Source organism: Catharus ustulatus, chromosome 3 (assembly GCF_009819885.2).
Source record: "Catharus ustulatus isolate bCatUst1 chromosome 3, bCatUst1.pri.v2, whole genome shotgun sequence".
Taxonomy (NCBI): Eukaryota; Metazoa; Chordata; class Aves; order Passeriformes; family Turdidae; genus Catharus; species Catharus ustulatus.
In genome coordinates, this window is record NC_046223.1 from 33,882,767 (window position 1) to 33,899,021 (window position 16,255).

At 38.1% G+C, this 16,255-nt stretch overlaps 1 protein-coding gene across 7 annotated transcripts in view; it reads right to left on the reverse strand.

Moving 5' to 3' along the window:
• CEP170 (centrosomal protein 170) overlaps positions 1-16,255 on the reverse strand; it is a 98,606-nt gene that overhangs the window by 68,110 nt on the left and 14,241 nt on the right. For all 7 annotated transcript variants that reach the window (XM_033054275.1, XM_033054274.1, XM_033054273.1 and 4 more), the window contains exons 2-3: positions 5,414-5,559; positions 499-588 (exon numbers count right to left, since the gene is read on the reverse strand). In XM_033054275.1, coding sequence (XP_032910166.1) covers positions 499-588; positions 5,414-5,518 — 195 coding nt within the window. In that variant the 5' untranslated portion in view covers positions 5,519-5,559. The remainder of the gene's footprint in view (positions 1-498; positions 589-5,413; positions 5,560-16,255) is intronic.

Consider the following 16,255-nt stretch of genomic DNA (forward strand, 5'->3'; position numbering starts at 1 on the left):
ATTCTGAAAAGCTAAATGTAAATATAATGTTAAATTCATTTTCATGCAACATGGTTATCACATAATTATTTTTTCCACATAAAAGGTACATTTTAACATTTTCTCTATTATAACAGGAGATAAAGGAATAGCATGTGAAATAAAACCCATATCATAATTGTCGATTTTAGAGATTGAAATGTATCGGGGTTTTTAGAGATTATACTCAGGATTCTGCTTTTTTAATCAATTCTGAAATATGCAAGTATTACCTACTTATTTTTACTGTTCTGAGCTTTTCCTATTACCAAGGCCCTCTTATTACTAGAATTAACTGCAGTGGTTTATAAATCATGCAATGGAAAACCCCTGAAAAGACTATGCTTTCCTTTTGAATGTTCCCCCATTGCCAGTCTTGCATTAAAAAGGTTTTAATGTACAATCAATAATGGCATGAAGAATTCCAAAACAAAGATACAGAACAATATAGGGAGCTATCTATTTCTGATGTTAACTTACCCCATTCAAGCTGCCCAAATCCTTCACCAAGTGTTCATCTGTAGAGGCATCATAGTTGAGTACAGCGTGTTGTTTGTCCACACTCCGTGACTAAAATACATTAAAGAAAATAAAACAAGGTATTTGAAAACCACATGAAGTGATTATGGCTATTTCTTAGAGCAGTGTGATTATTTTCTTTCCACATAACGCATTTATTCAAATTATAGAAAAAAGATAGTCCTACGTATGAAAAAAACAATCTCTAACCCAACTCCAGGTACCCATAGCAGAATTCTAAAACTAATTCAGAATAAATATTTTCTTAATCTTTCCTTAAATATGATGAGTCAGATCCAGATATATCTTATCCAAAGATTTTATTTTTTTCAGTCCACTCCAGTATCACTGATGTTTAATCTAGTATCATCAACTTCGCTTTATTTCTTTCTCTCTCTCTCTTCCCCTTTAATTACATGCATCTTTCAAGACATGACTGATTCCGGGGTGTTGCTGATCTCTCTCAAACACACCATTTCCTGTCATGCATCTGGGATCGTTACCACAGCATACAAGCATTCAAAGTGTCTCTCCTTGATCTCAATTTCCTGAACCAATTAGCTATAGCCTCTTCACTAAATGTCTGAGCAGTTCCTGAATTACTATTCCCATCAGTTCTGACTTTCTCAGTCCTTCCTTAAGCACTTCAGTATCTGTTTATTTACTTAATGAATTCTTTATTTCACATCCAAACATCACCACACTGATGAGTAACAATCCTTGCTACTATTAGCTCCCTAACAGCCAAGTCCCTCTTTCAGCACTCACTCCTGGCCAAGTGTTTGCAGCCTGAGGTGCTGACGGCAAGCAAGGGAGGTGGGGCTAGATGTCTCTCCTTCATGCATGCATATGGTCAGCACCTGGACATCTTCAAGAGTTCTCAAGAGAATGGAGAGCACAGCTCATGTTCTCCATCAGCCCACACTCCATCTTATGTTTGCCAGTAATTCTGCTAGTGCACTGTCACAACATGACCGCACAGCAGCAAATTTCTTCCACTAGCATTCTTCCTGAATTCAGGTTTGTATCTTCTGTCCTTGCTACTCAACTCATTTTTCAGGTCTGTACTGCACAGAAACGGTTCATTTCTATCTGAGACATCCATGGCTTCTGTGTACCAGCATTTGTAGTCTGTCAGTTCTAGGGGTCCTGCTTTACCAAGGGCACTGGCCAGTTCAAGGTATCAGCACACACAACTAGTACTCCTAAGGAAATGTTTTCACTTATTGTAATCCCATAGTTATCACCTCATTCCTCCATTTCTTGAGACTTGCTACTATAAATCTCCTTATTTTCAATTTATTTTCTCATTCCTCCTTTCCATTTTATCTTATGATTGCTTTGCTTTCTCCTCAAAGAAGTGAGATCAGTGTTTGGCTTACACTTACTATATTATTTTTAGACTTTTTGTTCTGCATTTTTGAGGGGTATAGTGGGAGGTGGCAGGATATCAAAGTGGAGAATAAGGAAGAGACAGACAAATGAACAACTTCCCTGCCAATATAAGCAGCACTAATATACTACATCAGTTAAGTGTTTTTAATGGCAGATGAAGACACAGCAACATGGTCCATTTTCTACTAACTTAGAAATCTTTCAAGTGAAAACAATCTCAAGACAATGAAATTCACTGATGTGCATGCTCTGCTGAGCCTACAGTATCAACCACAGATCACATTTTTCCACACTCAAGTGGAACTACTGCACCAAGAATTACCCTAATTTCACCTAAGCTATTGAAAAAAAATTGAGCTTCTCTCAACGTTGTTATTCAAATACATACTGTATTATTAGTAATTAATTTAATTATCTTTAGGTGCTACATCCTATTAAAAATAAGTTAGAACAGAAAAAAACCTGAAAGATCCTCAATGATACTATGTCACATCATCTAAAATGCTAACAATGATTACTCAAGTCTGTGGCTTTTACAGAAACACTGGAAATTCTGCAGAACATCACAGTTCTCCTCAGGTTAAGATTACTTGCATATAATTACATCTTTTATTAGTTTCAGCTGATTTTTACAGGTGCAAAGACTGTGCAAGTCTTTTGGATGCCTTTTCTTCCTTTGGCTTTGTTATTGCAGCCTTCCAATCAAATTTAAGGGCTTTTAAAATTCATTCTTGTAAGACTGCAGTGCCCTGGCTGGCAGCTAAACACGACAGAGCTGCTCACTCACCCTCCACTGCCCAGCGGGATGTGGGATAGAACAGGAAGAGCAAAAGGAAAGAACTCATGGGTCAAGTTTCAGCAGAAAAGAGGAAGAAGGAAGAAGAAGTAAAACAAATCAAGTGATGAGAAGGCAATCACTTCCTACCTCACACAAGCAGGCCAGTGCCCAGACAGTCTTTAAGCAGTAGGTGTCTTCCCCAAAGCCCCTTCCTCAGTTTTCATTGCCAAGCACAACACATTATTTGTCACAGAACATCCTTTTGGTCAGTTTGGGTCAGCTGTCCTGGTTGTGCTCCCTCTCCACATTTTGTGCACCCCCTCCCCCAGTGAAGTGTGTGTAGGAGGAGCAGAGTGAGAGAGAAAGCCTTGAAACTGCACACACACTGTTCAGCAGCAGCTGAGATAGTGGTGTGTTATCAACAGTGTTTTGGTCACAAATCCAAACCATAGTTCCATAATGGATTCTGTAAGGAAAAAAAACCCCATCAACCAGCCAAAACCAGTACAAATACTTATATATATGTCTGCAGAAATAGGAATCACAGAATAATTGCATTAAGAGCCATACGAATATAAAGAGGAAAACTCCACCCTCAGTTAAAATTGGTAACTGGTGTTTTTTTTAGATAGATACTCTTCAATTCAATCCAGACTACCAAGAAAATATTCGGAATACAGAAAATAAATGCATTCTTTTTTGCAAATAATTCTGATACAGTGAATAGTGCACATTTCCTTTTTTTCTTGGAAATGACTTTTCTATCAACATTTAAAAAGATTTCTAACTGTAGAGGTGAAAGAAGGGGAAAATGAAGTATTTATCCACAAGCAGCCTGAAGCAATGGAGCAACTAGCTAAACAGGAAGACTTCACATTATGTTTGAACATATTCACAAAAAAAAAAGACAAATCTGTATTCCCAGATGCAAACAAAACCTCTCAGAACAACAGTGTTAGGTAGAGATCTGAGATCTATCAAGCATGAAACCAATTCTTTTCATTAAGGCCTTTATAACACATTTTCTGTCAAGTAATTACGAAAAAACCCATTAAATTCTGCTTTCTTTATCATGCATTGTCGACATGCTTTGCAGTAAGAGAACAACCGAGTTGTCAACAGTGGAATGGAAGGTCTTGCACAAAGAACTATACATACAGAACAAGAACACATTATTAGCTTCTCCTTTGGTGGGTTCCTCCCTCTACAGCACTATGTAGTGTTATAGTCATGCTGGCATGTAGACCTAAAACAGCAGCAGGCTAAAAAGAATATTCTTGAAAATCACCAGGCCCCTTGATTTTTTTTCACTAACTCTGAAATAAATACACAACAAATAATGTTTGTAAATAACTCAAATTTATTCACAGTATTAATCAAAGAGGCAGCTACCTTTGAAGGTGAAGTTCTGTAACACAAAAGAATAAATGCTTCTCTCTAAGGACTGATCTACTATGCATGGCATTGCAGAGAAAGAGACACTCCCTTATTTACAGACAACAGTCCTCTAAAACAAGTTACTAGTAAAACATAAGCATTTCTGGATTATAACCAACTGGGCAGGAACCAGTGGGGTGGGGCTTTTTGGTTGCTTTTCTTTTATTATTGTTTTGGATGCTGATGGGTTTTTCTGTGTGCTTGTTGTTTGTTTGGGTTTTTTGAATACCTCCCATATAAATTACCAAGATATCATCCTATCTGTTGTTAAACATAAATTAAGAGTATTTTCCACTGCTTCCTAATATCACCAATAAAATATCTGAATGCCTTCTGAGGCTGGAAGCCAAATGCAGTTTACTAGAGATACTACATTGTGAGTAATAAACGCAAGATTAAATCGCTAAGCATTTCACTTGCAAGTATGACTCTAATTTGGCCAATAATGGCTGCATACACAACTTTTGGGAAAAAAAATTGTAAAACAAAATATTTTATTGAATGGTAGGAAGGGTCGAAAATATTAGTTTTGAAGCTGAATCTTCTTAAAATCTCTACAGTAAATGACAAAAAATTTAAGAAACTCCCAAAATACTACCATTAGTTATTGAAAAAAAAATCAGAAAAAGGCAGCTCAGAGGACTACAGCTTTGACAGGGCAAAGTGCATGCAATATGCCATATGGCTACATAACAACACAGCTACACACATCTAAGACTTCCACAGAGCGATCCTCAAAGCTGAGGAAGTTACTGAAGGATTAAGCTATTTTGACTTGTGTATTTGCAATTCTATTGAAACTGAGTCATTGAACTTCCTTAGAGACAGAGAAATACTCTTCTCTACTAATTTCATTTTCCTTTGTACAACACAATCAAGGCATGGGGACAGAGTTACATCAAGTCATGTGACTAAATTAGATTAGAAGCTGCTGAAAAAAGAAGGCTTCTTTCAAAAGCACCCAGCTCTCTTATCACATTTTATGGAACACTTTACTGATCATATTGCAAAATTTATTTCATCTTCTATCCTTGCAAGCTGCATTTGACTTATATGAAGAAAATGTGATTCTCTGTACTTAAGCAGTAACTGCATGATTGACAGTAGTACATTTAAATTAATTTTTTTTTTCTAGGGACACAAAAGATTCTTCAAAACAATTGCTCCCCCAACATCTGGGGAACTTAATTTTCAAAAGGAATGCATGAAGCTGGTGCATTAAGTTCATGATTTGAGCAGCTGCACATGAAAGGCTGAAGCAATTACCTGTAACATCAGCTCACAGTCATCTCTTCCAACAAAAATCATTTCTCGTGGCAGCCTATGTCGGGTGCCTCCACTGCTCACCAAAAACCAGGATGTTAAGCTCATTTTCTGCTTAGCTGATAAATCCTTGGCAAAGCTACGTCATCCTGCAGTGAGAAAGAAAGAGAGACAGAGAAATTCATTTTAGTTATTTTTAGCTACAGTTTCTGCTCAGCAAACATCGTGAGCAGAATACAAAAAGCCTCTGAAAATACAGCATTCTCAATAGCATGTACTGAATCCGGCAATCACAGGAAGCGACAAGCTTCAGATTTACATACTCTCAGGCTCTGCTTCATGCAACTAGGCAGATTTAATTGGTGATCTGCAAAAGAAACAAGCAGCTAGCTAATGCCAAAGTTGTATGTCAAGTTGTCAGAAAGCTTTTACCATTTGACCACTTATTATCAAGACAATTGCTACAATAATGCCTCACTATCACAACCAATAAACAATGTAGTAAACATTCACAAAATACAGCAAGTAACTTGCACGTGTGTCATTACATTTTCCTGTGAAAAAGAACTATCCCCTCTGAATTTAAGTTCAGGTCCTCTGTACAGCACCAAATCAAAGGAGCTTTAAATTAATGGAACTTTTGCTCTTATTTAATCTCAGTTTTTGAGGATAAAACATGTATTTTGGAAATTTAACAGTGTGCATTTAGTATTCCAAATAAAGAAGAGCAAAATAAACAAATTAGAAGTTATCTGTAAGTACTGACTCCAAAAGAAGTATCCCTACAAAACTTCACCTTTATTTAGCAGTAAAAGATCCAACATATACTGTAAAACAGAGGAAAAAATCCATAGACATTTAAAGTTTCATAAAACTAGATAAAAGCTTTTATGGAAAACTTCTTCATACAATATGATTTACAGTAATTTCACGAATACAAGCCGCACTGACTATAAGCCGCATCTCCAGGTGTCGGTAACATTTTGTTCTTTGTCTATACACAAGCCGCACCCAATTATAAGCCGCTCTGTCGTTCGCAGTGAGGACCCGCGTGCAACAAAGTTGCCAAGTAATAACAGAATCGCGGGATCACGGGGTTTACTGGCTCGGCTCGGGCCGTGAGGGCTTGGGGCTGCCGACGGGGCCAGGTGGCCCGGCTCAGCGGGGCCGCTCGGGGCCGGCTGCTGCTGCTGCCGGGCTCGCTCGCCCCGGCCCGGTGCAGCCCCGCGATGGCAGACGGAAACGGAGCCCACCGGCACCCACGGCAGCGGCGGCAGGAGGGGAAGGAGCCCCCCACTCCTGTGGCAGCCGCAGGATGGCAGCACAGAGCCCCCCGCCTCTGCCCTGGGCTGCGCTGCCTGAAGGAGGGAGCCCCTGCCTCCGGCCCCACCCCACGCCGCGCTGCCGGCACAGAGTCCGCCTGCACCCGCCAAGCAACAGAGTAACCAATTTGTAACAATCGCGAAATCCTGGGTTTTACTGGCAGGTGCTCGGTTCGGCACCTCGGCTGCACTTCCAGGGTTGGAAATTTCAGAAAATTTTTCACATATTAGCCGCTCCTGAGTGTAAGTCGCATTTCCGGCGTGGGAGCAAAATTTTAGTCAAAATGGTGCGGCTTATAATCGTGAAATTACTGTACTTGAAACTGGAGAAAAAGATGATTAAATTTTTCTTCAGAGTAATTCAATGGTTAACAGCTGAAAAAAGCTTTTAGAGTATTCCAAATCTCTCTTAAAGAAAATGCAAGCCAAAGCAACTATTTAATTCATTCATAACCATTCATTAAAAGAAAAGCTAAAGAAAATCAAAAGCAAGCTTTTCTCTCAGTATCAAATAGCTGGCATTTCTCTTCTATTATATGTCAATTAGTGAATTTCTGCAAGGTTAGCAAATGTACTGTACGTAGACATAAGTCTGTAGTGGACTTGAGCATACTCTTGAATAATAATTGAGTAAGGAATTCAGAGAGGTCCTCAAAACAAAGGCTAACATGGAAACACTGAATAAAATGACAATGCAAGCACTATGCCATCAGATAAACTACAATCAAGGAGACACCACAAATTACTGAAACATGTAAAGATAACTAAGTTTAAGCCAAAACTGCATGTGACATGACAAAGCAGATTTTTATAAAATAGTGATTCAAAAACACCCCATGTCAGGTGGTAAAATGAACCAGCAGAACTGTCAATCCAGTTTAAAAAAGTAATGCAATTCAGATGGAAGAATTTAGAATGACTTAATGTGCTAAAGAGTTACTGAATAAAAAAGTAAATATGTGTTGCAGTAGTATTCTATAGTAATAATTACAATAAAATTATTTTTCCACAGCTGTATCACAACACATTCAAGTGAAACATATGTCCACCTAGTGTTACCTGACTCAACAGAAGTAATACAGCATCTCTAACATTTTTTATTCCTAGAAACTAAAAAGATTAAAAATTACATCTAATATAAGAATTTGCTGAACTAAAATTCAAAGTGATGTAGCTACTAAATACGTGTTTTAATAATTAAAATGGATTATTCAGCAAGGAAATTAATATTTGTATTTCCAATTTAATCTAGTTTAAAATGGCAAGATAAACTGGGTCAACCAAATGACATTTTTCAGTTTCCTCTAGGAGAGGAAAAGGAAGTATCACAAATAGCCAGTCTACATTGCAGCTTTTAACAAGTAAATTAACTGGATGTTTGACAGCAAGCATGCTGCTGTTCAATATCAAAGCTCCTCGTTCTGTTTACATTTTACTAACTTTTGAAATATCCCATCTGTTTATCGTAATTACAATTGCACCATTTGGCTTTCCTGCTCCACTTGGAAATCCATTTGAAAATCTCCAAGATGATATAGAAAAAATTCAAAAATTGGAAAAATTTCTTAGTATAAAAACTATGTTGTAGTTTATGCAGGTAGACTGACTGTAAAAGAGGAAAACTATTTTTGTTTATAAAACAGACAAGTAGGCCAGCAACTAGAGCTAGGGAAAAATAAACCAACACTCCAAACTTCCTAAAAATGATAAAGCCTGACAACAAACAGATTAAATAAAGCTATCTGAAATAATTTTTAAAAATGTATTATACAAAGCAATCACTGCCACACAGCTTGGCAGCACATTTGTAGTTAAAAGTCCATCATGAGTTCTATCGAACTTAATAATGTTGTTCTTTTGAAACAGCTGCTGTCTCAACTGCAAGAAACCATCAACCTAGATACATATTTTATTTTAAAGTACTCTTTAGAATAAACCAATGCCTTTGATCAGAGCTATGCTGGAATCTGCATAGCAAAACCAGCTGAAAACAGAATCCAGCAGCAACAGTTGCTTAATATTGGAACAAAAAAAGTGCATTAAAAATTGGATCTGGAACTGCACACTTATTAGTCATATAGTCAGTATATGGACAATTACATTGCACCCCAAAAAACTTAATGAAAGTTTGCAATGTTTTGAATACACTGCTGTCTCAGTAGGCTGGCTGTAGCGTTCAGAACAATACAAGGATAAAAGACACTTCATTGCCTAGGAGATACCAAATTAAATTACTTTATGACAGGTGCAAAATCATCACAAGAAGTGGTTTTTTACAGAGTGTAAATTTAGGTCATGATAATTCTTGCAATGAAATTTTATGGATACTAAAAGGTTACACAGGGTTCAAAAAGCAATTTCTTTCTTTCAAAAATGCCTAATCAATCCTATTACATGCCACTTAGAGCTCAGGAAGTGCATGAACTGTGCATTTTGAGGGGCTGGGAGGATGCTCTACTGAGGTTTCACTGTCCTACCCGAAAACCTCTCTTCCCTACCTAGCCTTTCTTTATGCTTGACAGGATATTGTCCCAGATGGACCTGTCTTACTCCAGTACGGACTACATTTTTCAGATGAAGTATTTACCAAAAATATTTCTATCCTAGAAAAAAATAATTTTAAATGCTTCATTGAAGCATTTGGTTTTATTAGTATTTCCTAAAACGGCAGTATTGTGTAGTCTTTCACCAAACTAGCAAACATTTCATCAAACTTTGATCATTCAAAGCTTTATTCCAGATTCCTGCAAGTCAGTGGCAACTGCAAAGTATTTCCTTGTCTGCAGAAGAAGTAGGATTTTATGGTGAAGGACTACAACTTTCAAAAGGCAGTAACCAGCATGTTGGAATGAACATGTGGGTAATAAGTCATTTAAAACAGATGATGCAGCAACAAGGAAATTGGCTGCATCATTCCTGTAAATATACTCCTAAGAACTAAGATCCTGTACTATGCAGCCAAAAGATGGGTGTAACCAATTTCAAATGTCTAAAGAGACACTGCCAAGATTAGTTTTAATACAGTCACATTATTGCAAATGAAAATCCTTAATAATCTCAAATTTGAGTATTTTACAGTCTACATTTTTGTACTTGCCTGTTACTGAAAACAGCTCCAACTAAAGTTAGTGAACACTGAGACAACAATCCTACAGAGAAACAAAAAGCTGTGTTTAAAATTTAAATTAAACCTAATATATGTCTGAAATTCCAACTTTTAAGCACTGTAGTCCTCCACATTAAGACTGAAAATAGTGCAGTTTTAACGGTATACAATTATCCTATGACTATTACTTATGAATATTTTTAAACAACATTAAAAAAAGTCCTGCACCAAGCTGAGACACAGTACAGACAAAGCCAGAAGCCCTTTGTTGCCCATTATTTGCCCTTATAAGTTCCTGTTTCCAGCTGTTAAAGTATTTGCTAAAATTAAGTTTACCTTGTCATACAATTGCCTAGTAAATTTGGGGAAGTTTCTGAAGAAATTACTACAATATTTCTAAAATGAGGTTAGAGAAGAATATTCCATGTCACTACCTTTAAAGAAACACTAGTTGCACTTCATATATGGAAACTGATACCGAAATGTGGCAGAAGACCTGAGTATCAGTTTGCACTTTGTATTACTGCTCTTGTACAGATCCAAATGGTCAAAGACAAGCAACAGGCTTTTGAAAACCTTCCTCGTGTATATTCATTAAAGAAGGACAGAGATAAATTCTCTCAACACATCTGTCTACACAGAGGTAGTTAAACAAATGTGTGGAGCATGCTGTTTTAGTATTACAGAACCAGTCGGAACCACAAATAGAGCAGCTTTTTCCCAGTACTTTCAACTCATCCTATGCTGAAGCAAACATGGGGGGTAGAAGACACAAGAGAGAACACCACCACACAAGGACAAGACACTTGAACCAGACCTAGGCAGATTCTGGAACCAGGACTCAAGAAAGGTAAATGTCAGAAGTAAGCCCTGACAAGGGAGAAATCAGAAATGAGACAAGTGAAGTAGCCAGTAATGACTGGAGAAGGTCTGAAGTTGAAGCTGGTAACCAAACCACAAAGAAATGCTGCCAGCAAACAACACCCACTGGAGAAGTGCTTCCCAGGACTCCTTTACTGACTATTCAATGTAATAGAAAATACCAGTGCCACCAGTTCTAATTTTGACTGAAATGAAGAAATCTATGCCAAAGAAAGAAAAGACCAAACTGAAGGTAACTTCAACCCTGAGATTACTGTATCCATATAATTGATATTAAAAAGTAACCTATAAAGATAATTGATTTAAACCTGGGAAGTTATAAGTGGTAAACAGCACAGTAATATTGTCTAGTCTGTAAAACCTTCTGAAGTGGGGTAGTGTAACACACAAAGTGTTCCATGGGCGATCATAATTAACCTACTTACATATATGCATTAGAAAACAACCTTTAACTACATCACCACATATTTTAATCAGGACTCTACCGTACTCAGGTTAAAACAAAGTGCTTAACAGTCAGTTAATCAGTGTTCTTTTTCCTCTCCTCATCATTTGATTAGCCTGTGCCTTATTTACTACACATCACTAAAAACCTTTCCTGAATTATTAACTTCCTCCTGACTTCATCTGCCATGCTCAACACCACCACATGAGAAATTCATTAACACTTACGGTAAAACCTCCACAAGTATTTGTAGAGAGGGCTTCATGTAAATGGAGAACTGTAGAGAGATTTTTTTAAACACTGAAATATCTTAGCCTTGAATATTTAAGTTCCAAACCCATCAGCATTTCATTAAAAAGTACCTAGTTTCACACAATATACAGATATTCAAATGGTCTAATCTATTTCTCTTACATCTCTGAACACCTAATGCTTTAGCAAAGTAAGCTTAAAGCCACACGTAGGGAGGCTAGAAAATTAAGACCACTTTTCCAAAGTAAAGGGAAGGGCTCATCTGTCATCATAGGGACTTTAAAAACAACAAAATAAGTCATGCTCTAGGATGGCTTCTAAATGTTTAGCCATGAAACTCATGTAACTATCCTTGGTGCCTTCGTAATTCTCTGCTGCCTTCACTGCTCACATTGCTGTCATCCCAGAAAGGGAGACAGAGGGCTGGACAGACAACAGCCTCCTGACTGAAAATACTCTCACCAATTCCTAAGGCTAGTACTCCAAGGGGGTTTGTTAACAAAGAGGGTATATCTTGTGCAGGAAAAAAAACCTGTGCAACGAAAACAGCAAACCCAAACAAAAAAACATAAGAAAGTTGCAGGACTGAAGAACGTTCTGCTGAGAGCTGGAATTCAATCTACAGAAGCCATATATCGTGCTACAGTAGCATGTAATGTTGCTCCTCAAAACCCTAAAATAAATAAACACCCATCTAAATTTAAATGGCTTATGCTAATGATCAATAAAAATATTTTTTCAAGTATTTATGGACTTTTTGTACTCTCAAGCGTACTTCACAAGTGTGGGCCACAAAGGTTAATCAAAATATTCCTTTAAAAGGCTGTTAAAATAAAAGGCAAAGGAAGCATAAATAAGGTAATTTACGCTTAAAACCATTGAAGTCCTTCATCAAAATGAAAAGATGAACACACATACCTCGGAAAAATGACCAAAAATTCCCAGATTCTCAGCAATTGAACAAACTAATGTTATTCTTTTCAAATATTTCACTGACTGGAAAATTCACTGAACACAACCCTCTAGAAACATTCAAATGCTACATACAGCCCTGAGCACGAAACAGTTAGCATTCTCACTGATATAAAGAAATATTGATACTAATTATAATGTTCATTAAAATTCTATTAAATTACTGGACAAGAGGGGAACTGGACGGTTAGCATACAAATATGTAAAGTGGAAGAAAACAGGTAACTCAAGTTAAGAAAAGAGACTTATCCATTTAATTTAACTTCCTTGCTCAAATGGGGAACAGGAGTGCAATTAGGATAACTGCCCTTATCACTAAATCAAAACATCTCATAAAAATCTCAGTCTTTCTTGGTCTCTTGGCTTCTCTCCTAAAATTACTAAGATGTAACTGACAGGGCTTGGAATGATACCCTTGAGTTTTCTGCTTTTGAATTATTTGATCTGTTCTACCTCAGATCAAATATCTGAATTTGGCCACAGTTTCTTGAAAAGTAGATTAAAAAAACATACTGAAGCCTTACACTCTGTCTAAAAGATGTAATTTCCAGGGTTAACTGAAAGATCTAGCCATGACAAAATTTTACAGTACAAAAGAAATACTGAGAGCAAAGAAACCTTCTCAATCACTACTCTGCACTCTTTTACCTTCTTTGCCCTCCATGCTTTCAGTCTGGTGGTTGATGTTCTTCTACAGAGAGATGGAGGAGGAAAGAAGGTAAAATAAAAATACATAAATATAACTAAAAGACGAGGAACAAAAAAACCAAAAACAACAACAACAAAAAAAAAAAAAAAAAAACAAAAAAAAACAAAAAAAAAAAGAAAAAAAAACAGAAAAACCAACAAACATGTCCCTTACTTCTCTAGTTAGTACAATCCTATGGAGGTAGATATGCAAATTACCTATACTGCCTACCATAAAAGGCTACAACAACAAGAGTTACAGAGTTGTACCAAATCTATAAAGCAACAGCATTGTATTTCTCAGGCAGTCTGTTACTAGGAGAGAAAGGAAAATGAGAAGGGGGAGGTGGGGAGGAAGAGACAGACAGCCATACCTTCAGCTTTACAGTGGTACAACAGGAGGGTACAGGCTGGCCCTAGCACAGATAGGCTGCAGAGTATTCAGCACCATTTCAAGGAAGAAGCATTACTTCTTCACATTTTAATTAAAAAAAAAAAAAGAAAAGAAAAAAGGTCTTCCAGCTGTGAAAACTACTAAGCATAAAGACAGATTTTCCTCCTGCATTCAAAAGGTTTGAGATCTCTACAGGAGGGACCTAGATAGTCTTCTTGCCCTACAGGTCACTCTATGCACCTGATGGAATAAGGACAAGAAAGCAGCTCAGGAGGCTGTTGCCCTCTGTCAGGCAGCAAATCTGTTCTGTAACATTGCTGAAGCTCTGGGACTGCACAAGCATCCTCTCCCTCTGGTCCAGGTCAGAATTAGATTCATGTCTATTTTACTGCTGTGACACACAGGAATAGTTGTCAGATCAGCAACTGAAATAGACTTCTTTTTCTGCCAACAGTGTAGCTGCAGTCCAAGTTGCTTTAGGGTTTTGATTTTGAGGGACAGTGACTTAAAGACCTTATCCTACTCTGGTTTTTATATAATAATGACCAAAAAAAAAATCCTGAGATCATGTCCTTTGCTGTTATGTCAGTACCAACATACAAATGCTGCAGAAGAATGTATGAAACATAAGGCTTACCTGATGGCTATCAGTCATTTGCGTGTCACATCATGCAAAAAGACCTGGTCCAGTGACAATACCTGCTGCTATTATTTCATGTGGGTACCAGCAATACAGCCAGGAGCAGCCAGAGAAATACCAAGGATTACAGAGCAGCGATAAAGCATTCTGAAACAGAGGCAGTTTTCACATCAATCTTCCCAGTTAAAAGGGAAGGGTTTAGAAGGGTCAGTTGAATCTGGAGAATCAATAAATGGTTACAGGACTGTGCCACACACAGAGGTTTGGTTATATAGACCATGGAGCTCACTTTGAAAAAGCTGGTCTGCTGGGACACTGCTGGTGTTTATCTATCAGAGAAGAGGAAGAGTATCTTTGGACACAGGTTTGCCAAGTTGGTGAAGAGGCCTTTGAACTATAGTTGCCAGGAAGGCACCAGAGAGACGTGGTGGGACGGCTTCTGTGACTGGAGTGCTGGAATGGAAAGATACAGGGTCTTCAGGAAGGACAGGTGAGGCAGAAAGGAGGGGGTATCACTCTCCACATCAGTGACCAGCATGGAGCTCCACCTGGGGATGGATAAGGAATTGAGAGCTTATGGATCATGATTAAAAGGAGGGCAGGGACAGGTGTCAGTATAGGGGGTGTCTGCTTTACTTAACCTGTAACACTGAGCAGATAAGGCCCTCAATGGACAGACAGGAGTGTCCTCACATTCACAGGTCCAGGTCCTCATGCAAGACTTCAACCACCCCAGTATCTGCTGTAGGGATAACACAGCAGGGTGTAAGAAGTGCAGGAAGTTCCTGGAATGCATTGATCATAACTTCATTCTGCAAGTTATGATCAGAGGAGCCAACAAAGAGGAGCTGGTGGACCTTGTTCTCATCAACAAGGAGAGGCTGGTAAGGAATATGAAGCACAAGGACAGCCTTGGCTGCAGTGATTCCATGGAGGAGTTTGAGAACCTTAGGGCAGCGAGGAGAATGGACAGAAAGCTTGGTGCCCTGGACTTCAGGAAAGCAGACTTTGGCCTCTTCAGGGATCTTCAGTCTCTTCCTTAGACTAGGATACAGCCCTGAAGAGGGGTTCAAGAAAGCTCACTAATATTCAAGGACCACATGTTCAAAGTTCAGAAGAGATGCATCCCAACAGAGAGGAAGTTGGGCAGATTTGCCAGGAGGCCTGCATAGGTGGAAAGTTGTTTTTGGACAAACTCAAACTCACTCAAAAAAAGAAGCCTAGAGAGGACTGAAGCAAGGACAAGTAGCTTGGCAGAAATACCATATGAACAGCCACAGACTGGGCAAGGAAAGCTACTGCCCTAAAAGAACAATCAGTGATTATTTATTCTAAAAGAAGTCAGTGATGCCAAGGGCAACAAGAAAAGTTTCTTTGGATATGCCAAGAAAAAATAAATACTAGACAAAATGTGGGCCCTCTCCAGAAGGAAAAGAGTGACCTAGTTACCTGGGATATGGAGAAGGCTGAGGCACTCAACCACTTTTTTGCCCTGCTCTTCACCAGCAAAAGTTCCAGCCATGCTACCCAAGTCCCAGAAGATAAAGGCAGGGACTGGGAGAATGAAAAACCATCCAGTGTAGGATATCAAGGTCAAGACCACCTAAAGAACCTGAAGGTGCACAAGTCCATTAGAGCTGATGAGAGACATGCAGGTGCAGAAGCAACTGGCAGGTGAAGTGGCTGAGCCAGAAAAAAAAAATTGTGAAGCTATTAAGGGGGAAAAGAAACAAGATAGCACAATCCCTAGCAGAAGCTAAGAGATCAAATTGCATTGAGAACAGCAGATGGAAACAAAGTCTTACACCAAGTTGACAAAAAAATAAAATAGAGGGTTATCTTCACAGAGAATACTGGTAAACAAGCAAATCCTTAAAAGACTGATTAGGACTGGTGTTTACATGAATACAGTCTAACACAGCAATCACAAGCCATTTTATACATATATTGTTCTTATAAGAATGAGAAGTACCTGAAGATTTAATTTTTCCTTTTAAGTTACCCTATCTGAACACTAAAACCTACTCCGTTATTGGCCACTAGGATAAAGCCATTAAGACTTAAAAGAATGATACCAGACAATAATGACATTTTGCATTCATTAAAGAAATAGCTAATTTTGCATTCCCAATCTCTACATTAAGA